We start from the raw sequence: 24,861 nt of genomic DNA on the forward strand, positions 1-24,861 counted from the left end.
CTTCGATCAGTAGCAGGACCCACCCCACCCCCCACCCCCCAGCGCCTTGAGACCCTCACGGGTATGTAGCGCGCTTAATAAATGCTGGATTGATTGATTGAAGGAAGGTGGTCATAGATGCATCAATACCAGGGAAGAGTGTTTGCGCTTCTTGGCACACTTACGTGGCTTGGATGCAGGGGAGGAACTCGTGTCCGTATCTGTGTCAGTAGTGGTGTCAATAACCGGAATAGGGAAGGACTGTGGAGGAGGTAGGGAAGGGGCGACGTCCTTGGTGCTTTCTTTGGATTTGCAAAGTTTAGAATAGGAGTGCGCGTGAGGCCAAGAGGACTCAGGGGGCTCACGGGGAGTAGGAGCAGGGGTCTGACCTGCGTTAGAAGGTGGGGGAACCTTGGGATCACCAAGAATGAGCAACCCCAATTTCTTTGCTAAGGGCAACAGGGCGGATTACAAGGCCTTGTCTAGTTTGGCATCCAATACAAAAAGGGGCAACCCCAGAAACTGATATATGGCAGACACAGGCAGGGGAAAATCAGAACAACAATCAGAATAAATATCTGCCAAACAAGATAAGTAAGGATGGCTCACTCAGTCCATAAAATACATTAAGCAAAATTGAGCTCACTGTATTCAGAGACCAAAACACAGATTCAGCCGTGCAGCAGTCTTATATATAACATCTTTTTATTTATTATTTTATTTATTTTTTATATTTAAACTTTGGATAAATGTTTCCATCTCATATCTTTAGAAAATTACAATTAAAAAAAGAGAATATATAATACACACTAGAATTTCATAAGGTCTCTAAAACAGCCCCTGGTACCCCACACTATAAGCATTTAAAATTCACTCATTCAGTCTACACACACATAAATCCACACACTTCACATTCATCCACCATCCTCTATATAGTTCCAGAGTGACAAATGGACTTGATCCTGTAGAGTCTTCTCAGCGCAGCACTGAAGACCCCAGTTGGTAGAGACAGGACCAGGAATAACAACGCCAACGCGCGTTTCGGTGACAGGCCAGATCTACTGCCGCACCTTCATCAGGGCATTCATACTAGGACAATGGGGAGGGGTAGGTCAATAATATACAACGGCCAATCTTATTAGATAGAGCAGCCAGATGAAACCTTCACAACAATGGATAATTTCCTCAAAGCTTCTGCGATCAATCACCACATCCAAGGAAAGAAGGGGGAAAAATTCTAAGACTGTCGTTTCTTCAGCTTCTCTCAATCCATGCAGGCAAAGGGCCTTGGATATCCAGATAGGAAAAGATGAACAACAGAATAAGCTTTCATGCGAGATGGCTCCGGAAGGGCGAGGGTCCTGATTGTAAAAATGCGTCTCTCCAGTAATCAAGAGTGTTTAAGAATACATATTTCATCTCTCGGTGTCCGAGTTAATTTCTTCGGGACGCCGTCTAGTTTGGCATCAAGCTTCTTGTCAATGAGGTCCTCCATGGTCTCCTCATCATAATATTCCTCTCCGCCCTGTTCAGTACACGCAGGTACCTCCTCCTGGTAGAAGTCAAACTCTGCCATGATCAAAAATAGAATTGAAAATTCCAATACAATTCCCAGAGGGAAGCTCAATTCTCAGCCCAGGTATGGGGCGTCGGTTGGGAGTAGTGCCAGGCGCAGGAGCCAGTAATACCAATGCAAAACTCACTTAGCTATTATATAAGTCCTACTCTAGGACTAATGGAGGTAGTAAAACCCAGAAAGGGTTTCCAAAAATGTTCCAATCCTTCCCAAGCTCCGGGAAGGTAGGGATTAATGTCTGCAACACTCGTTGGCATTATGGGGAAAAAACGCTGCCTTTTTATGCAAATAAACAGCTCCTGGCCAACTGCGTGTAACTCCCCACTTCAGCCGGGGGCAGAGCGTTTGTGAGGCACCGATCTCGGGGCTGCGCGCGTACTGAGACGTGTGCGGCCCCATGAGACGCACGCTGGGAGCCCGCAAAGGCCTCGACGTGTGTCTTACTCCCAGAGGGGAGGCAAGTCCCTCCTGATCTCGGACCGCGATCACAGGCAGCCGCGGCTGCCGGCATCGTCAGGGAACACAAGGGGGAGCTGCAAAGCGCAACACGCGCTGAAACTAATGACAGGGGAGACACGGAGCGGGCTGGGGAAGCCACGCTCCGACTGAAGGGAGAGAATGCGCATCACAAAAGTACGCGCGAAGTACCAATAAAAGCTTCCCCCTAGAAATAAATCAACCAGTGCACAAGATGAGCACAATTACATCAATTAATCATTATAAAACGACCTTTAAACATCGAATTTAAACCAAATACAAAGTGCAAGTATATGGAGTAGAGAGGCACTTAACTGGGCTGCGGAGCAGCAAAGAAAGAGGAGGCAAGATTAGTGTGTCTCTACTTTGTATGCTAATGTATGCTGTGATTGGCTGTAAAAATAGAGGCGTGGTTCAAAGCCTCATGGGTATTGTAGTTTTACTTTCATTTGCTGCTGTGTTTTGCAGTAAAGAAATGAGAAAGCATAATCAGAAGCCTCCGGTCCTGCCATAGAATCCACCTGCCCTAATAGGGAAGGTGGATTCACAATAAAAATGGCCATCCCAAAATGATCATCTTAAATTCTTTTAGCTATACCAAACAAGGATCTACGACTTAGGAAAATTCGTAAGAAGTGAATCTAAGGCTGTGAGATTCTGCAGTGTAGTTCATTGTGCAGCTTTGAAATGCATGATTGTGTATGGTCACCTGGGCCAGGATACAGCAATGGCTTTTAGTAGTGGTGTCCTGAAAACTGCTTCTGCACTTATTTATACACCTAAATGCTAGAGTGTTCAAAGGGAGAAGGGTAGGTGAATGCTGAGATCTCTCAGGCAGGCGCACATGAGGCTGCATATCCTCAAAATATTGTGGATCCTCTGAAATATCTTTTGTTTCTTTACACTTGTTTTTCCTTTATTCTTGGTGACTAGAAAAACATATTTTTGCAGCTTCTTCTACTGTGTTTTATGTGTAGAAATGTTTGACTTTCGAAAATATTAATACACACTGCTATGTACTCCTCAACTAGTTTACTCTGTGTAAAATGTATTTAAACTAGTTCATGTCACATTATAAATAGCCCAAATGGCTTAACTGCAATCCAAATCAGCGTTGAAACAGATATACAACAAAAGTTTGATGCTTTAAATGCAGTTAATTATAAGTTACTTAGTTTTTGGTGACTTTACACGATAGGCACTTTGTTCATTTTCATTGTTCTTTCAGGTTCCACTTACATTGGGTGATGGTGCGGTCCACAGTTCTGAGGAGCAGATGGAATGTTTAGACCATCAGGAGGAATTTGTGGAAGAAACTGTGAGTTAAAATCCTAGAAGGGAGTGCATGGAAACAATATAGGATGGCTTTATAGGTTGGAAATGGTATAGCAATAATTCTGAGGGGCCAAATGTCATGTTCTGTCTCTCACAGAAGCTTTCAAACACTTGATACGCTACTCCGCCGAGCATTTCCTTCCTATAGACCACTGACTCCCAAATTTGAAACAACCTCCATTATACTCAATACCTAAAGGTCACTTATTTAGAAAATAGAAAATAGATATTGGATTAACAAATGAAAAAGGTTTGAAAGTGATATAAAGCGAGTTATAATTTGATTACTTGTTTCAATAATCAATCCAATCATCTCCCATATTTTATATTTTTTACAGACATTGCTATCCACTTGCGTTCTGGACTATATCAGAAAATATTATGTGTATTTGTTTAGCGCATGACTTACCCAGGAGGTTATCCTGGCGCTGATGCAGGAGCTGCATAGGCGAAGCCAGTGTGAGCTAGGTGAAAAACCAGGTTTTGAGTTACTTGTGGAATGCAAGAACTTGTGGCTCTGATGTGCAGGGGCAGGTCGTTCCAGCCTTTAGGAGCGAGGTAGGAGAAAGCATGACAGCTGGATCTGGTTCTGCTTATGCGGGCTGTGTGTGGGAGTTCATTTATGAAACAATGTTACCACTGGCTTGCTAAATACAGCGACGTTGTTTGAGTTTAAAAACGTTGAAAATTGATCGCCGTACTCGTATATCGTTCGTGACGCCAAACATCCTAAACAAGACGGATGTGAAAGTTGGACCAGCCCTGACGTGGGTCGTGTTCATTAATATTAACCAAGGTGCTACTTCTTCGTTTGATTCGATCAATTTTCAACGTTTTTAAACTCATAAACAACGTCGCTGTAATTAGCAAGCCAGTGGTAACATCGTTTCATAAATAAACAGACTGTCCTGATGAAGTCTAATTGCATAGACTGCTGTAAATAGACGAAACACGTGTTGGCTAGTGATCTGAAGAGATGTTTGAGGCTTGAAAAGAACATTAAAGAAGAAGATTGACACCGAGAGTGGAATACGTTACTTTATTCTTATAGGAGTGCATGGGTGGGTCAGTTTGCTCTATGTCATCAGAAATCAAGCCCCAGTGTCTACTGATCACTTTCTTGATGGCATTGTTTGACACATGTCATCCTTTGTATCAATCCATCTTTCTTCTCTTTGGGTGTCAGTAGGGTCTCAAGGGTACTGTACCAGGCCCTCTTCTGTGCTCTTTTGATTAACCTCTTTGGGTACCCCCTCTCCATTAGTTGGTTTCTCAGGTCATCTGATTGGGAGCATATAGTCTGTTTTCTTGGAACAGTTCCTGCGGATCCGCAAGAATTGGGAACAGTTCCTGCGGATCCGCAGGAACTGTCTGAAGGGTAGATTAGATTATGTCTCAATACTCTTGGATGGTAGCTGTTATATCTCAGGAGGGAATTCCTCTCGGCCGGCTTGCGATGCAAAGTGGTATATAGTTTGTTCTCCTCACACCGGATGGTGATATCTAAAAAGTCAATTTCTCTGGAATCCCAATGAATGGTAAATAGTATATCTTGACGTCTTTAATTTAGCCAGGAGTGAAATCAGCCAAGTTCTGCTGAGTTATCAGTCAAGATCATAAGTATATTGTCAATATACCTCCTCCATAATGACACATTTCCGATGTAGGGGTTAGACTCACTGAAGATAAAAGACTTTCTGAAATGGTCCATAAAATAATGGTCAGGTCCGGGGCGAAGTAGGTTCCCAATGCCACTCCTTTCGTTTGTAGATAAAAATGATTCTGAAAAGTGAAAACGTTTCATCCTAGCTATGCGTAATAAACCAATGATAAATTCTGTAGGAACTGCTGTAGTTGCAGGTTGATCATCAAGTACTTGACCCATTACTTCAAGAGCAGTTTGTTGTGGTATGCTTGTGTATAAGGACGCGATGTCACAGGCCACCAAAAGCTGTTTACTGGGATCAAAGGGAGGCTGATTAACGAGGTTAATGGTTTGCATTGTGTCCCTCAAATACGCCTGAGTCATCTCTGCTATCGGTTTGAGAAAACGGTCTATGTATCTGCATATTGGTTAGGGCATTGATCCACACCCTGAAACGATGGGAAGTCCTGGTGGATTCGGTGTAGCCTTATGAATCTTTGGCTAGGTGTTTATGATAGGGATCCGTGGTTGTTTCTGGTTGAGCTAAAGAAATTCAAGGTTGGTCAAGAAGCCTTGTTCTAGGCCATTGGTGGTGAGGGTAAGTATTTCATGGGCGAGGTCCTTAGGCGGGTCAGATCTTATCTTCATGTAACTAACTCCGTCCTGTAATTGACTGAGGATCTCGTTCTTGTATTTAGTTACATCCTGGACCATAATTGCGCCGCCTTTATCCGCGGGCTTGATCACAATATCCTTATTGTTCTTTAGTGACAGAAGGACTTCCTTTTCCATCTTCATGATGTCATATTTCATGTGCTTATACTCCTTGAGTATTTTGGAAACATCTCGCAAGACAACGCTTTCATTAGCTAGGATTTTATTTGTCATGCTGTGGGCTGGTAGGACAAAGGTTGAAAGAATTCTCAATCCCGTCTTTGATATTGCCGGAGATGATGGAGAGTTTTACAGAAATACCGGAGACTGATTTTCCTGAAGAATAAATGTAATTCAGTCTTGATTGCAAATTCAAAATAGAGACCCTTACTGAGAATGCTGGTTTCTTCGTTTTTTCAGTTCGTAGGAGTAAATGTTGACTACAAAGTTCTGTGGTCTCCTCGCCACCTGTAGAACTTGCGGTGGGTTTGGATCTCCCCGTGGTTCTCTGGTTGGAAGCGAAATTGTTTCTAACACCTAAATAATCAAAATGATGTACTCTATCAAGAGCCTCACTTCCTACACTGATAGTACGACTTTTCTTTTTAGTCTTCTCAAACACCATGTACTCGGTTTTACTTTTATATAATTCTAGGCCTCTGGGTTTACAAAAACTTAAAAATTGATCAATTATAATTTGGAGACCCATAGGTGTTCACGAAGAGAGTTGTCTGCAAACAGAAGAATTGGTATCTTCCTATTGTTCAGAGCCACATATTTGTTTTTACAGTGCTCTAGAATTTCCACAACGTCATTAATATACAAAGAAAATACGGTAGGTGCTAGGATACAGCCTTGGCGAACTCCTCTCTCAATAGGGGTGCGATCCGTGAGTTCACCGTTGGGGACCCAACGAACTTGTGCAAAGTTGTTTACATGCAATTTGTTAATTAAATGTACTAAATTGCCCGGGATCCCCAAGTTTATCAGGGCTTGCCATAGGGTTGATCATGGAATAAGATCAGATGGTGCTCTAAGATCAAAAAAAGCCACATAAGGTTTTTGATTCTGTAGTAAAACATATTTCCAATATAAAACTATGAATTTAAGAATCTAATCTATTGTGCTAATCTTTGCTCTAAAACCAGCCTGAAGGGGAGACATTTCTCTCAAACATTTGCTTGCCAAACATATTTTGTGAGTTATCAATAAGGCGAATTAGCCTATAGTTAGATGGTTCACCTGCATCGCCTTTCTTATATATTCCTATCATTTCAGCCCCAAGCCAGGAATCTGGTACCGTACCACAAGCTGCTAGTGGGATCCAAAGCTATAAGAAGATTAGAATCGAAATTTGCCTAGCTTAGTAACCGTAAGTTTCAATTCTATTAAGGAAACGGAGGCGAGGATTATGCTTTTCTTCATTCGCTTTATTCTTATACAAAAAACACAGCAGCCAGAAAAGCAACAAAAAATGACTTTTTCCTACAAACAGAGAGAAAAAAACGTCATTTGTTCTTCCAAAATGAGTTAATTCATTCCTTAAAAATCAATTCCCATAAGTCTCATGGATAACACAATAACAGAGTCCTTCCACACTGCCCATGACTCCTAGAAAGCTCCACCATCTTGTGAAGACCCCCTCTTTCTTCGCCCAAGTCACGCCTTCATGTTATCGGTCCTGCTTGGCTCCATCATGTCCTGCAATATAAGAGAATCTTGCGAGCTTATTCCAGATCACCTTCTCTAAAATCAACACCACATCACTGTATAAACAATACTATGCAGGACACAAGTTCTGTATCAGAAACATGAAATCAGTTTCTTACCTAAGTACGGGTGGGTTCGCACAAACTGTGCAACGGGAGGGATAATCCTTGCCTCCGTGTCCTTAATAGAATTGAAACTTACCATTACTAAGCTAGGCAAATTTTGATTCTATGTCAGGACCGGAGGCAAGGATTATGCTAGTTTAATGCTTACTTACCACCAACTGAGCAATCTCCACCACAGGTTTGAAATAAAACCTCTTGTTGGTGGAATCGGAAGACCAATCTGCCGCACGCATAAGGCCCTCTAACCGAGCTCCTAAAGAAAAAGCCTTTGAGGCCATCGCACCTCTAGCCGAATGTGCTCCAAACTGTTTTGTATCAATACCCGCCTCTTGAATGACCCATCTCACCCACCTGGCTATCGTGGGGGAAGAGACAGCATGGTGCGGTTTCCGTAAGGCAATAAGGAGCTGTCGTTCGCCCAGAGGACGAAATTCAAGTGTCATTTCTTGATAGGATTACAGACAGTTTACCACACATAGTTTGGGCATATCTGCAAAGGCCGGATAAGAGATCGTCCTGGAATCTGACTTGGTGCGGCGATCTAGAGTGAATGTAACCCCCTCTGGGGAGAAGACTCTTGCCTTAATGTCCAAAGCTCGGACGTCCAAAACCCTGCTGCAGGACACTAAGCACAAAAGCATGGCTAATTTAGCTGAACGTTCCTTCAAAGAAAGGTATTTATTAGGCTGCCAGGACAAAAAGGGGTCCAGAACCAAATTGACGTTGGCCGGGAAGGTACTCCGCCGTTACCGAGACTTGGTGTGCCAAGCAATACTCCCAAAACTCTTTTGCTAGGTCCGCCAAGGCATGGGAACGGGGACCCCCCAGACGATTGACGTAACGGACCGCTGAGACGTTGTTCATTTTCAACAGCACGCACAAGCTCACCTGGTGTCTTGTTCAACAGTGGACGGCGAATGATCCCGCGAGTAGTTACAAGCAATTGATATGCCACTTCTGTTTGTCTAATAACCACACGCCACCGGTGGAGAATTCTCCGCAACAGGCACCCCAACTGGACCTGCTGGCGTCCAATTCTATTACCAAATCTGGGATGGATCCGAAGATTGCTCGGCCATTCCAGGCCTCCATGTGTGTCAACCACGATGACATCTCCTCCCTGGCGTCCTGCGACATCGTACGACAGCCCCCTCCTAAAGTGATGCGCCTTCAGGCGTTGCAAAGCACGATAATGACGGGGCCTGGGGAAGATCGCTTGGATGAAAGAGGACAGGAGACCTACTACCCGAGCGATCTTACGGAGTGAAGTCTGGGGCCTGGATATGGTCTGCCTCAAGGTGTGTCGGATCTTGGCCATCTTGCGAGAAGGCAGACTCAAGGAAGAATTCACGGAATCCAAGACTAACCCGAGGAAGGCCAGACTTTGAGTTGGGGAGATGACTGATTTGTCCTTGTTGATAACAAACCCCAAGCTCTCCAGAAGGGATACCGTCTGCTTCAACTTCTGCGGACACTGCGCCATGAGGAGGATGTAGTCTAGTTACACAATCATACTTACCCCTCAGAAATTCCACCACCGGGTGAAGCACTTTTGTGAAACACCATTATGCCGAAGAAAGACCGAACGGAAGGGCGCTGAATTCGTATACCTGGCCCCGCCAAAGAAACTGGAGGAACCGCTGATGAGGAGGATGGACCGGAACCACCAGGTACGCATCCTTGATATCCAACCTGACCATCCAATCTTGAGGCCATAGCACATCCCGTAAAAAATAGATTCCTTCCATCTTGAAATGCTGGTAAATCATTCACCCATTGAACTCCTTGAGGTTGATCACCGGCCGCCTCCCCTCATCCGTCTTTTCCACCAGAAAGACGTTTCTGAGGAAACCTTTGGGGTGCAGAGCTGATCGACAGATGGCTCTTTTCTTGAGTAGAGCAGACACCTCCTCGTCGATCAGCTGGGCATCGGGTATGGAGAAAGAAATGGGATGCGGACGCTCGGCTTTCCGTGGCCGGTCTTAAAACTCTATATGAAACCCCTTCACGGTCTGAAGGACCCAGACATCTGACGTGAGAGCTGACCAAGCGTCCTCAATATCTGCCAAGCGCCTCCCCAATGCGCACTTGCTCTGCAGGGATGACACTTACCTCCTGACTGACCCCCGCTGGAGTTGTTCTTGAAGCTGCGGTGGCCTCAAAAATGTTGCCCCTTGGTGGGGTAGAAGTTGTTAAAGTTGGCTGTGGTATTGTACTGCCCTTGCCTGGAGCCTTGTCCCCTATTACTGGTCTGCTGACCACCGCGGCCGGTCTCAGGGCCCCTTGGGAAAAACGAGTCTGGAAAACTCTTATGATATTTGATTGGGCCTTAACTAATGAGGTGAATGTGGCAACGAATTTGCCCAATTCCTTCACAAAAGGCTCCCCAACCAGGCCCCCTTGAGCCACAGCCCCTGCTCCGGAGGATGCTAAGTCACCCAACTTTGGGTCAAGCATGATTAGTAACAAGCGTTGGCGTTCTGTCGACATAGCGCAGTTAGCATTTCCCATAAAGGCTATTGCCCTCTGTGCCCAGTTGGGCAGCACATCGGTGAGATGACAGACCCCGTCGCTTTCGCCTCCTCCGCCATGTCCAAGATCTTCGTCATTGGGCCAATGGCATCCAAAAGTTTATCCTGGCAGGAGCGCCAGGATCGGTCTATTCCCTTGCGGGAGTCTTTTATGTACTTAGCACGGAAAGTCGCCATTTTTTGTCCAGTTCGGGAGTAAGGGCCATTTTCCCCTCTAACGTGGGATGCGGACATTACGCCCTAAGGCATCCCTGAGCTTCCTTCTCCAGAGGCTTCTGGAGGCGTCACGCCACAAACTTGGCCACCTTGTCCCCAGGCGCCCAAGCTGCGGAGCGTGGATGAATAATTTCATCTGGATCCAGCTTAATGGAAGCGTCCTGGGGCAAAGCGCCCGTGGAACTAGCCAGACGCCAAAAACGCGAAGACCCCTCCTCATCTTCGGTGTCTGTAGAGGAACCCCCATCTTGAGATGTGGAAGGGGGTGCCGTGGACACTGAGGGTTCTGGCGGAGGGGGGGGTGCGCAGAATGGGGTGGTACGGACTTGGCCAAAAAGGCACTATTCAGGCGCTCAAAGGCATCCTTGTCCACCCACTTGCGCCCCCTCTGCACCACCTTCGCCACATACTTTCTTGGGCGGCGGGGGACCTTCTTCTGACAAGGGATGTTGTGCAGGGGGAGATGGTCCCCCGTGGGCCTGAGCCAATGTGGCTTGTCAGGCGCACCTCCATAGGAGCCACCACCTCATTCACACACCTGAGGATGGAGGTATCTACCGCCTCAAAGAAATCGTCATCCAGAGGTAGGTACTGAGTAGCCTCCTCCTCCTCCTCGTAGTAACTCTTCTGTTCCATGGCACACAGACACTTGGCAGGCAAGGATTAACTCTCCCAGCACAGGGTTAACCCACTCAATAACACAACAGGCAGCAGCCAGGGAAGACGGTGTCACAAAGGCACCTGACAGGCAAGGGTTAATGACGAGGCAAACAGTTAAAGAGGACCCCTCAACTAATATGGGGATTATGGGCAGATCAAAGAGCTGCAGGTTTGTTTAGGTGCGGTAGAAACCCCGCTATGAGCGTACACAGCGCCCTGAGCGCGCCTGCCGTCAGCCAACATATGCGGCCTAGCCGCCACCAAGCGCGCTCTCCAAGAACAAGTGCACAATCTCGCCGCGTGGCGAGTTAAGCGGGAAAGCTTCCCTGAAATACGGACCCCAGCGGGCATGCAAACGATGTACAAGATGGCAATACGGACCCCGAAGGGCGTTCAGGTTTGGCGGCTGGGGACATGCTCCGGCGCACTCGTCTCTCCCTCAGCGGGCTCTGCCTAAAGTAACCGCGCTGCAGGAGCAACGAGACACACAAGTGCCCCTTGGCGGCTACAGTGCTCGCCGCGATTGGGCCCACCACGTAAGGCGCGAGAGCGCCTCCGCGGTGTACAAAAAAGAGGGCAATCTGGAAAGAAAAACCCTTAAATACAACGCGCAAACACCGCGGTCCCCTCAAAGTCGGCCCAAATTGTTTAACAAGACATAATTAACTTCAAACTCTCGCAAACCAGAGACAAGAGAAAAAGGGCACTTATCTAGCTGCGCAGCTGCGAAGAAAGAGGGGGTCTTCACAAGATGGTGGAGCTTTCTAGGAGTCATGGGCAGTGTGGAAGGACTGTTATTGTGTTATCCCTGAAACTTATGGGAGTTGATGTTTATGGACTGGATTTACTCATTTTGGGAGAACAAATGAAGTTTTTTCGCTCTGTTTGTAGGAAAACCTCATTTTTTGTTGCTTTTCTAGCTGCTGTGTTTTTTGTATAAGAATAAAGTGAAGGAAGAAAAGCATAATCGGAGCCTCCGGTCCTGACATAGAATTATTACAGCATTTAAAATCCTGTGAGTCCCCTGGAGCGTAAAGAGCAGTAAAATGCACCAACCACTTAGCCGGGGGAATATTATAATGATTTGTCTTGGACTTATCCAGCTTTGTTTTGGGCTACAAGCTACCAAACTAGTCTTGTATCATTCATTTTACTGGCATCAAGAATATCTTGCCATAAATTATTATCCCAATTCTTTTTCACCTTAGTCAAAGTTGTACTATAGGTAATTCTTGCTCCCTTAATACTAGCACTATCACCCTCCATTCATGGCTTCCTTAAATATAGCCTCGCTGCTTTACATGCTTGGTCAAACCATTGTTCAACCTCAGCGGGATTAGAAATCTCATTAGGAATATCTTTGTAGAAGACTTTATGTAGAGCTTCAAATAAACCAGTATGTATATTTAAAATGGGAATTTTATCCATGCTAAGCCCTACATATGTCTCTAGGTACATTAAAAAAAGTTTGTAAATCTGTAAATATAGTTTTTGGTTCGACATTACATTCAGCCATGTGACATAGCGGCGATTGTTTGTTATAAGAGGGGCTGGTGCTGTGGTGCAGGGAATCCCCAATCGGGAATACTTGTAATGAATTGTGATCACTATCAATTTGCGTTGCATCTTTCATATCTTCCAGAGTGGCCATAGTCTCACATCAACAAGGGCGTAGTCTTTTTTTTTTTCAATGTTTTTTTATTGAGATGGATCGGAATATAAGACACGTTACAAATACAAACTGGATACCATGTGATAAAATCAGACATTTACACATATAGACTTAAACTAGATAACAAGTGATAAAATCAGACAGTTAATATATACCAATTTCTGTACCTTAATAAAAAAAAAAAAAAAATCCTGAAATGTACAAGAATGTTACAGTCCTGACATTGTGGCGTAGTCTATGACACTAGTACAATCCCCTCTTTTAAATGTTGCTGCTCTATTGGGATCAGTATGAGTACGCCCATTGCATGCTCTAAGGCCCATACTAATTGTTAGAGATGCTAATTCTAAAGCAAGATTTGAGAAATGTTTCTTTGAGTTCCCAATAGTATTGGAGTACCCTATATTTTACCCTCCTCTCTAGTTGTCTCATTTAAATAAACAGAAGGTTCAAAAGAAGTATTAAAATTGCCTGCTACTACAATCTTTGTATTAGGTGGTAAATATCGATAGCCTCTTCTAAAGGGATGAAATGAGTGATTTATCAGATCCCCTAGTATTCCTAAACTAAATATAAAAAATAGCTGAGCAAAAACCAGACAAGAACGTCACAGAAATCCCCATTAGATTCAGACTATCAACAGCCATCAATATGGATCTGCTAGTGCATCCATTTTTTTAAAATTGTTTTTATGTTCGAGGCATGTGGGCTGCTAAATTCATATCTAATGCATAGATCGCCGCCTAGTGTTGGGTCCGGATGATTGCACATTGTTGTCCTGGAAGAGTCTTCGAAGTATCACGAGATAGGTGGCTCCTCCCCTGGACTACAGTGCGCATGGGCATCGACTCCATCCCCAGATTGTTTTTTTCCGCCATTGGGTTCGGATGTGATTTCGACGTCTCCTTGTCGGAATCTGAAAAACATACTTCTTTAAGGCCAAAAGGCCTTCGTTAACTGCGTCGGTATTGTTCGCGTACGGTCTCGGCCTTCATCCGACTCTTCGAGTCGAAATTCTGCGGAGTCGACTAACTCTTCGGACATCGAGGCCCTGTCGTCGCAGCAAGACCCCGACGAGCTTACCATGGAACGAAGTCCGTTCAAGCGCTGCCCCGTGTGTGGATCCAAGTACCCACATATCGACGTGCATCCAGTCTGTAACAAATGCCTCTCGCCGGACCACAACGAGGACAACTGTATGGCCTGCTCACAGTTTAGGTCGAAGAAAACGCTCAAGCTTCGGCGCGCGGCGCGCCTCGAGGCCCAGCGAGCGGTTCCGGCACCCGACGACATCTTCAACGAGCCCGAGGCAGAAGGCCCAAGCCATCGCCTGCAGATTTCACCCCCATCGACGGAGGTCGAGGCAGATCCCGGAGAACCCGTTGAGGGCCAGGACCTTGAATACGTCGAGGAGGTAGGGGACGACGAAGAAGTTTATGGGGCCGCGGAAGATAGCTCGGAGGAAGAGCTATGCCCCGAAAGTTACATGACTCAGGCTCAGGTCACGGGATCGCCACTCGGCCTTACCCACGACCCTGCACCGCTATCCCCGGCCCCGCCTTCTGACCCGGCCTCGGACACACCAGCGGAGACGCCATTGCGCGTATCGAAACCGAAACCAAAACCTTCGGATTCTACGACACCAAAGATGGCCGACGTACCATCGAAACCGAAACCTTCGGATTCGACCACACCAAAGATGGCCGACGTACCATCAAAAATGAAAAAGCCTGCTACGTCATCGACTCCGTCGCCCGCCGGGCTTCTGAAGCAGAAGACGGCTGTCGAGCCGACACCGCCACAGAAGGTGGCCAAGGACCCGTCCTCTAAGAAGGTCGTCCAACACGTGTCGAGCACGGTTACTCCGGCAAAGTCCACTAAGACTGTTGCAACTCCTTCGGACGCGACTGCGGCGCCAACTGGCAAACGCCCGGTCGAAGCAAAGTCGACAAAGGGCCCCGAGCCAAAGTCCGGAGGCCCTACGCATCGGCACACAGACGCCGGATCTAAAGCAACGGCATCGGCGCCTAAGCCTACAACGGAGGCGCGGACCATTGGGGCCGAAGATGCGTCGGCGGACACCTCGTCGGCACGGAGAGCCTCCGATGGTGACGGACATAGGGCATCGGTTACGAAACCCTCCGCTTCCTTCACAAAGCAGGTCACTGACTCCCTCAAACGAATTCGGGAGAAGGCTTTCACGTCACCGACTCACACGCCGTCGGCTCCGAAACTGGTTGACGCACCTACGAAGACTTCAACCAAGCTTCTCTACACTCTGCTGCCGAAGGTGGCACCGAAGGCATTTGCACCCAGATCGGTGCCGAAGACCACTGAAACATCGGAACTTTCGACGCTAAGTGGCCGATTGGATCGACATCAAGCTTCAGAAGAACAATCTGAGCATTATATCGATGCCGAAACGGGGAAATTAACGCTCTATAAGCGAAAGATCACTTCCCACCCATTGGAATCCTATGTCATACCGCTAAAGAAGAAGAGGCCGGCACAGGACATTCCTGCCCTTGTTGAACCTATTCATCCTCCACCAAGGAGGAGCCCATCACCTTCCCCCAATCAGTCAGGGGGAGAGGACGATGACCAGGATGACCAGTACAATTTCCCAGCTAACAATGACCCTGATGAGCAACAGGACTCATGGGTGGACACTGGTGACCAGGGAGGCCATCAGGTGGTACAGGACCCACAGGGTTTTGGTGCACAAACATCCCCAACTGAGGATTCAGCGGCATTTCATTCCTTGATAGAGCGGGCAGCTGCAAATCATTATGTGGACATGCATGCTGACCCGGTGGAAGAAGATTTTCTATTTGACACTTTCTCTGCTTCAGAAAAAACTGTTAAAACACTTCCTATGCTAAAAGGTGTCCTTAAGCATGCCTCAGAGATCTTTAAGGAACCTACCAGGGCGAGAGTGGTAAACCCACGTATTGAAAAGAAATACAGACCGGCACCTGGGGACCCTGCATATATTCGGGGACAGTTGCCTCTGGACTCGTTGGTGGTCGCAAATGCCCGCAAAAGGGCGAACTCCCAGACAACGGGTGAAGCTCCTCCCCCAGACAAGGAGTCGAAAGTGCTTGAGGCATCTGGCAAAAGGGTGGCTGCGCAGGCTGCCAATATCTGGCGCATATCAAACACACAGGCACTGTTGGCACGTTATGATAGGGCGCATTACGACACCCTAGAACAGCTCCTTCAACACCTCCCAGATGAGTTTATGGAGGCAGCCGAGATGCTCATACAAGAGGGAAAGCTCATTTCAAACGCTGCGATAAAGTGTGCGCTTGATGTGGCAGATACAGCGGCTAGGGCTATTAACACTAGCGTCATGTTAAGGCGCCAAGCATGGCTTCGCATATCAGATTTTAAACCTGACATTCAAACAACTATACTCAACCAGCCCGTTAATCCAGACAGACTGTTTGGCCCAGAAGTTGACACCACACTCGAAAAAATTAAAAAGGACAATGAGACAGCTAAGTCCATGGGGGCGCTTCAGTCCCAGCTATTCAGGGGGAGCACTTTTCGTCGCTCAGGTACCCGCGGTGTTACCAGAGGACACCTGGCACAACAAACACAATTCACGAAAGGTGGCGCACAGTCCTCGTACCCCAAGCAAGGTAGAGGGGGTTACAGAGGAAATAGTGCCAAGGGCAGAGGCAGAGGAAACAACAACTCCCGTTCCTCTGCCACCAACAAACAGTGACTCTCTGTCACTGCCCCCCGACCATCCAACACCTGTCGGGGGGAGACTCCAGCAGTTCCTGCCAGTCTGGACGTCCATCACCACAGACAGGTGGGTGAGAAAACTTATCCAGTACGGTTATTGTTTGGAGTTGACATCCACTCCACCCAACATTCCCCCAAAACAACGTCCTATGTCGGCAGAGCACTTGCACTTATTGCAGCAAGAAGTGGTGGTGATGCTGCAAAAAGGCGCAATCGAGCTCGTACCAGTGGAGGAGGAAGGTACAGGGGTCTATTCCCTGTACTTCCTTATCCCAAAAAAGGACGGATCCCTCAGACCCATTCTGGATCTACGCCCCCTCAACCTGTATATACTGTCAGAACACTTTCACATGCTGACGCTGCAGCAGATTCTTCCCCTGCTAAACCAAGGGGACTTCCTAGCGACCCTGGACCTCAAGGATGCTTATTTTCACATACCACTCCACCCCTCCCACAGAAAATACCTCAGATTCACCATCCAAAACAGGCATTATCAGTTCAAAGTACTGCCCTTCGGAGTGACCACTGTCCCCAGAGTGTTTACAAAGTGTCTGGCGACAGTTGCGCCGCACCTCAGGAGACAAAATATACATGTCTACCCTTACCTAGACGACTGGCTCGTTCAAGCAGTCAGAACAGCAGTGCGCCGCAGACATGTCCCACACCATTCACCTCCCTCACAGTCTGGGGTTCTCACTGAACTACCCAAAGTCGCACCTTCAGCCAGCCCATGTGCGGCAGTATCTAGGCGCGACAATAAATACCCTGACTGCTATGGCTCAACCAAACCCGGTGAGGATCGACAACATTCAGTTCGTCATCCAGAGGTTCAGACCGCAACACTCACTACCAGCGAGAGTGTTCATGCAGTTGATAGGCATGATGGCCTCCTGCATCTTCATAGTCCCGCACGCAAGGTTGCATATGCGTCCGCTCCAAGAATGCTGGGCGAATCAGTGGACACAGGCTCAAGGACAACTGACAGACCTAGTGTTGGTTACCGGTCGGGCATACAACTCTCTGCATTGGTGGAATCCACACAACCTTTGCAAGGGCGGACCGTTCCAAGAGCCTGTGCCACAGATTATTCTAACAATGGACGCATCTCTCCAGGGGTGGGGAGCTCATGTGCTCCACTACACGGTGCAGGGACTGTGGTCGACGCAGCAACAGAAGTTACACATCAACTACCTGGAACTGATGGCAATCTTCATGGCGCTCAAGTCCTTCAAAGTACATCTGTGCAACAAGGTCGTGTTGATCCGGACGGACAACATGACAGCCATGTACTACATCCAGAAGCAGGGAGGTACGCACTCTCCACAGCTGTCTCATCTGGCTCAGAGCATGTGGAAGTGGGCCATTCAGAGGAACATCTTCCTCATGGCAGAACACCTCCCGGGCAAAGACAATCAGATGGCGGATCTACTCAGCAGGTACAGCCATCAAATGCATGAGTGGGAGATACATCCAACAGTACTCCACCCGTACTTCCAACAGTGGGGTCATCCGGAGATAGACCTCTTTGCCACAAGGGAAAACGCAAAATGCCAAAGCTTTGCCGCCAGGTTCCCTCACCCAGAATCGCAGGGGAATGCGATATGGATGAACTGGTCAGGCAGATTTGCGTACGCTTTTCCCCCAGCGCCTCTCATTCCACTGGTGGCAAGAAAGCTCAAGCAACACTTGATGACGCTCATGCTGGTTGCTCCAACGTGGGCACGCCAACCATGGTACACCACGTTTCTAGAACATTCCGTGGTACCGCATCAAAGGCTGCATCTCTCTCCAAGCCTCTTGACGCAGAACCATGGCGACATTCAGCATCCAGATCCGCAACCGCTCAATCTGGCGATCTGGCTCCTGAGGTCCTAGAGTTTGGCTACCTCAACCTGCCTCCTGAATGCATGGACATCATCCGGGAGGCAAGAAAGCCCACTACCAGAGCTTGCTATGCAGCAAAATGGAAGCGGTTTGTCATTTACTGTACTGAACACAATATCAACCCGCTAGATGCATCCATTCCTAACATCATCTGCTATTTGTTACATCTTTACAAATGCAATCTGGCATACGCTTCCATTCGGATACACTTATCCGCCATAGCGGCTTATCTCCAAAACAGGCAGCATCTCTCTGTTTTCAGGGTGCCTGCCATTAAAGCCTTCCTGGAGGGACTGAAACGAGTCATTCCTCCAAGAACACCACCAGCTCCAGTGTGGAACCTTAATGTAGTCCTCACTAGGCTGATATGCCCACCTTTTGAGCCACTACACTCATGCGAGATTCAGTTCCTGACATGGAAAGTGGCTTTTCTCATTGCTATTACATCGCTCAGGCGTGTTAGTGACCTGCAAGCGCTCACAATCCAAGAGCCATTCATACAAATTCATTCAAACAGGGTAGTGCTCCGCACTAACCCCAAATTCCTTCCGAAGGTGGTGTCACAGTTTCATATCAACCAAACTATTGACCTGCCCGCATTCTTTCAAAACCCACAAACAGTAGCGGAAAGAATGCTCCATACATTAGACGTAAAAAGGGCGTTGATGTACTACATTGACAGAACACAACACTTTAGGAAAACACAACAACTTTTTGTTGCCTTCTCAGCCCAGCACAAAGGCAACCCTATTTCCAAAGCAGGAATAGCCAGATGGATTGTTAAGTGCATCGAAGGAGAAGCTTGGCTCAGTGGTTAGGGGCAGCAGACCCGGAAGCTGAGATCGGCCGTGGACCAGGGTTCGATTCCCCGCCTCGGCGGGTCTCGGGCTCAAAATTCCACGGACTCGACAATTCTCGCTCCGCTGCCTACTCGACTCACGGGGTCACACTCTGCGACTCTGGGCAATAGCTTGCTTAATCTCCACTACGGCCCCTCGCGGTGGGATGCCTGGCTTTCACCTTGTGGATACCCTGCCGGGGTATCTCACAGGGGAATACCAGGACGGGTTCCCTAAGCAAGCGCCTTGATACCTTCGGGTGATACGTGCGCTATATAAGTCGCAATACATACATATATACATCCAGATTTGTTATCAAAAAGCTAAACATACTTTAACAATCCCCCCAAGAGCGTACTCCACACGCAAGTTGGGGGCCTCCATGGCTTTCCTGGGGAATATTCCTTTGGAAGACATTTGTAGAGCAGCCACATGGTCTACACCGCACACATTTACCAAACATTACTGTGTAGATGTGCATTCCAAGCAGCAAGCAGCTGTAGGACAGGCTGTTCTCAAGACACTCTTTCAGACTTCTGCAGCTGGCACGGGCAACCGCCGTTAATGGAGGGACTGCTATGTATTCTATGCATTAGATATGAATTTAGCAGCCCACATGCCTTGAACTGAATATGCTACTTACCAGTATGCATCTGTTCTTGGCATGTAGGGCTGCTAACATTCATATCGCCAACGGCTTGGAGTGGAAAGGCATGAACTTTGTCTATAACATATGTAATGTCATACCGATACAATTGCTGCCTCGATGACAACTTGCTTCATAAGAAGCAGAATAACATTGCTTCTTATTGCAAACACACTTCTTATGATTGTATCCCAAACTCTGTTAAAATGTTTGTAAAAAGCAAAGAAAGCACCCCCACCCCAAGAAACCATGTGGTATTCTTTTTATCATTCTCACCTTGATAAGTTTCACATCTCCACAGACTTATTCGTCAACAAGAAAATGTATACCCAATGTGATCTCTCAAGCTTAAAACAAGCAGTCTATCTCGCTCGCTTACCTGAATGTATGGTTCAAAATCTCCCAATAACCTGGTGTTTGCGTCCACTATCCTCCACAGCTGTGAGTTTCCGCTTTCCTTATATGGAATCCAATCTCCCTGTTGATCCATGTTATTCTCATTATCACAATCTGCAAAATGTGATAGTGTATTATCAACATTTTATAAAATTACTCCCAAATAAATGGCAAGCATGACTTGTTAAGACCAAAAACGCTTACCTAAGAGTGTAGTCGATCCATAACATGTCAAGCGCGAGTTCGCGACCGGTATCTGCAGCCGTACCTGAACCCGGCAGTAATACAAGCGCCGTAGGCGAGCTCTTCCGGGTCAATGTCTAGAGAAAGGACTATGCTGACCTGCCAAAAGGGCGGTAATCCTATGTGTTCTGGTCACCATCTTTAAAATAGGAAGTCTACATCCAAATGTAGTACGTGGTGTGCCATACCCACCTTACCCTTAATATATGGCGATCATATATTGAATGTTATTCACAGAAATGGGTGCGATGTTAACTGTCGCAACCCTGCGGACAAATATGCAAATTTGATTAAAGCTATTTTCTCTGTGCAGTGGATGAGAGCACCAAACACCTTTAGCAATCTCTAGTAATCAGAGTCTAAAGCATATAATTAGGCATGAGAGACATAAACAAAGACCACAATTCACTGCACATACGTATTTCCAACAGACATGATAATCAGTTATAAGTTTACATCGGGGCAAAAAGTAAAATGTCCCAATGTTGTACCTGATCTAGACCAGGAAGGTCTTATTCACATACATGTGAGACTGAGCACAATCACTAATCGTTACTGTAACATACTCTGCAGCATGTAAATATATGCATTTCAATCGATGAACACATCTAAGTCTGTAAGTTTGCAATACATATATGGTTGAATGATACATAATATATTCTTGACAAAGTAGAGAAATGACATAGATTTACAGTCACTGTTCACAAGTGGGAATAAATGCACCAACAACAACAGTCAACCTGCAAGTTAGGATAATTAACTTCCTCAATATCATTTATATTCCTTAGTATTCCAATTAGGATGCAGACATACTCTCCCAGGAAGTATTGTAATTCATGATCAGTGTTTAAACCCAATTCAACTGTTTGTAGACGCATTATCCATAAGGCCTCCTTTCTCCTAAGTGCAAATTCCCTATTCCCACCTCTCGGGTCTCTCTGTACATGTTCTGTTCCAAAAAATGTGAAGCTTCCTGTGCATCACAATTATTGGCATGCATTGCTATGGGAAATCTCTCGTCATTATTTTACAGCGCCCTCATGTGTTCACTCATCCTGTCTTTCAGTGACCTGATGGTACTGCCCACATAGATTTGTTCACATTTGCATTTGATAATGTAGACAACGAATTTAGTGTAACATGTAATATTTGAACTGATGTCAAACACCCTTGTGTATTTTGGTCCCAAAGTTTTTTGTTTTATCGCAGGCCCATTTACGCATGACACAATGTCCACATTTGACAAAAATCGACTTTGTTCACTCAGTCAGTGTCCTCTATCTGTAGTGTTGGGAAAGCTAAGACTCAATAGAGTCCTCAATGTCCGGTCCCTACAGGAAGTAATGTCCGGACCCCAGGATAAAGTCTGGTAGGGTTTTTTTCTGCTCCTAATATAGTCCTGTTTTTGCTCATACTCTTCAGTACGGTCTTAGATATATTGGTATGGTCTGTTATGAGACATATTCTTTCTGATTGATTCTTTGTACATGGTTTGGTCCTGAAAGTGTCCCGCCGTTTCATGTTGGAGATTTTTCCTTTGGGCTTATCAATTGTCCGTGGATCATAGCCTCTAATGGTAGAACATTTCTCCATGTCCTGTATACATTCCTGAAAATCTGATTGCTGAGTACAATTGTGCCTTAAGCGCTTCATCTTGCCATAAAGTATTGTCCTGATCTGACTCCTGGGATGTGCACTAGATGCATGATGAAAAAAGTTGCATGATGTGGGTTTCCAATACCTTCTACTCTGTATTGTATATATATATATGTTCTATATGTAGAATCCTGCCTTATTGTATCAACACCAAGACAACGTGCACTGTATTAGGTTATCTGGGGACTCACACACTACCTCAATGCTGCTCAGCACACTTGGACAGCTGAACTTGTATGTAGAATACTGCTTATTGTAGGAATCCTGCTCAAAAACTGTTGTGAAGCGCTCTGATCCCCTCGGGCCAGGCTAGTGCTACACTCCTTAATAAATATTAACTTGTCCTGAATACAGAGTTTCGTAGCTAAAAAGACCTTTCGCTCTGTACTTCTTTGATATGTGAATTTAATGTTCATGTCGTTAGTGTGGAGAAAATTGTAGAATTCTTCCAGTGTCTGTGCTGTGTCAGTCCAAATCATGAGGCAGTCACCTATGTAGCATCCCAGTACAGGATACACTATTGACCACCTTTTGTGCCTCAAATCAATTTTTCTTCTTAGACCCCCATGACCAGGTTTGCATACGCTGGAGAAAATTGAGAGCCCATTAGTCCCCCTTGGACATGTCAATACCATTTGTTTTTAAATAGAAAGACGTTATTATACAAAATTAGTTCAATCATAGTGATTATCATGTCAGTGTGCTCCCAGAGGCTAGCTAATCTGGTGTGCAGTACCTGTTTTAGCACTTGGATACCTATGTCATTCTTGATGCGGGTGCCAACATCATTCCTTGTTCCCAGTTCCCATCCACAATAAGACTCCATATGTGTTTGGATTCTTTGATCTATGAAGGCAAATTTTCAACAAAAGGTTGTAAAAAGATATCCACATACTCTATTAGCTTTTCTGTTGGTGTCTTACCTCACCCTCAAAAATACCACTCCCACACGATGCCCAAACACGACGAAGCAGGAGACCTAAAACACAACAACACCTAGAAAAGGGGTTTCACTTTACAAAATGCAAAGACTCTTTTCAGAATAAGGCTTGGGGTTTTATTTATGCAATGCTCTCTAACAGAAAGGCTTTCCCAGATGTCAAATGAATAGCATTCAAATGAATATAGAGATATTTATATGCAAGCAATAACAACACGCTTGGCAAATGTAACTGTTAAATGCATAAATAATAATAATACTGAATAAACAAGCAGCAAATAATACTGGACGTCCTACAAGAAATCAGAAAGATATATAAAGTAAATACATCAAATGATTACTTTGGATGTTCACTCTGACTCACTCACACATCACAAAGAAAACACCTCAAATGATCATAGCCACTAGACACACATCACAATGGCAATGATCAAAACTCAAACACTTCACCTGGTGCAAACAGTGCATCTTAGCCCACTCCAGACTGGGAGATTTACAGCTGGGGTTAAGAGCCTCAGCAACCAGGGTTCCGCTGTACCGAATTAGACGCGTCCGTCCCCATTCTGATTCCAAAATCCCGGTCTCTAAGTCAACACTCCGCTTTATAGTCTCAATGCACACTAGAAAGTTCAAGAGTCTTTCCCTCTGCGCCAAGGAAATTTACTGGAATTGGCCATCTCACATGGTAGTGTTCCATGGCAAAAAAAGGCACGGCTTTTGTCCTACAAGTCAAGGGGGTGTGTGTAGACACAAAATTGATTTGTACAAATATGTCAGACATCTGAAAATTAAAAACATTTTTAAAATGAATCGAGTTAAATACAAAATTGATCCAAACTAACCAGATTGTGTAACTAGTTTATTATCCATTCAGGACATACAAGATACCAAGAAACTACTTTCCATCATGTAATGTGAGGGTGATCCAGTCATGGTCTCAAAAATCCTGGAAGTGGTGGCTGATCTCAATGGTTTGAAAACAGATCAAAGTGGACACCTACATGAGCTGCAGGGAACAACATTGATATATTTTGCAAATTGGTGTTGGGTTATTTGGACAAATTAAGTTGTCAAGACAGATCCCAGTCGGGCAATGCTAGACATAATCATAGATGTCAAGTTAGTGAGGCCCTTACCTGCTGAAGTCCAAAGTGTTGATTGAGCTTGTCTGTCTCCTAAGAGATTCTGAACAGGAGAAGCAGCTTCCAACTCCCTGGCCAGCAAACCTTTTCTTAGGTTGCTGGGACCTTATATGTTCTGCTAGTGGTTGGTACATGTCTGTATCTGGAGTTTCTATTGGATTAGGGTTATTGTCCTCATTGGTTGGGTATTTGAGGGTTCTGATTGGTTTCTGGGTCTGTGATTCAATCATTGTAGGGTTGGGACTAGGGCTAGGGTTAGGATTTCTATTGGAAGTATAGACTAGGGTTTCCTATGTTATTGGTTGTTGGGAATAGGGTGGGACTAGGGCTAGGGTTAGACCTTTAATTGGAAGTAGCGATTAGAGCTTCTGGTGTGATTGGTTGCTGGACTAGATGTGGGACTTAGAGTAGGGTTGGGCTTTCTATTGGAAGTAGGGACTAGGGCTACCTGTGCCATTGGTTGCATGGACTTGTTTTGGGACTACTGGTAGGGCTAGGGCCTTTATTTGACGTAGAGATCAGGGTTTTTTAATTGATTGGGTGCTTGGACTAGGGCGAAGATTGGCTGTAAGGTCCTGGTCTCCTATTGGTTCTAGATTTTAGGGCTAGTGTTGTGATTGGATAGTGTTATGGCTAGGGTTCCCATTGGCTGAAGGGGTCACCTGATTAGTAGGGCTATAAAAGGCCAGGCGTAGGGCGTCTCAGCCCGGGCGTCGAGGCTAAGGGCAGAGAGGACAAGGGCTGCTGCCTGTTTGAGCCTCTTATGAGCGGAGAGGACAAGG

At 46.0% G+C, this 24,861-nt stretch overlaps 1 protein-coding gene across 1 annotated transcript in view; it reads left to right on the plus strand.

Annotated features, from left to right (window-relative positions):
* The window catches only part of LOC144820832 (uncharacterized), a 933,795-nt gene that overhangs the window by 227,921 nt on the left and 681,013 nt on the right, over positions 1–24,861 (plus strand). The window contains exon 5 of the mRNA XM_078677961.1: positions 3,261–3,350. Coding sequence (XP_078534087.1) covers positions 3,261–3,350 — 90 coding nt within the window. The remainder of the gene's footprint in view (positions 1–3,260; positions 3,351–24,861) is intronic.

Source organism: Lissotriton helveticus, chromosome 1_1 (genome assembly GCF_964261635.1).
Source record: "Lissotriton helveticus chromosome 1_1, aLisHel1.1, whole genome shotgun sequence".
In the NCBI taxonomy this organism is placed as follows: domain Eukaryota; kingdom Metazoa; phylum Chordata; class Amphibia; order Caudata; family Salamandridae; genus Lissotriton; species Lissotriton helveticus.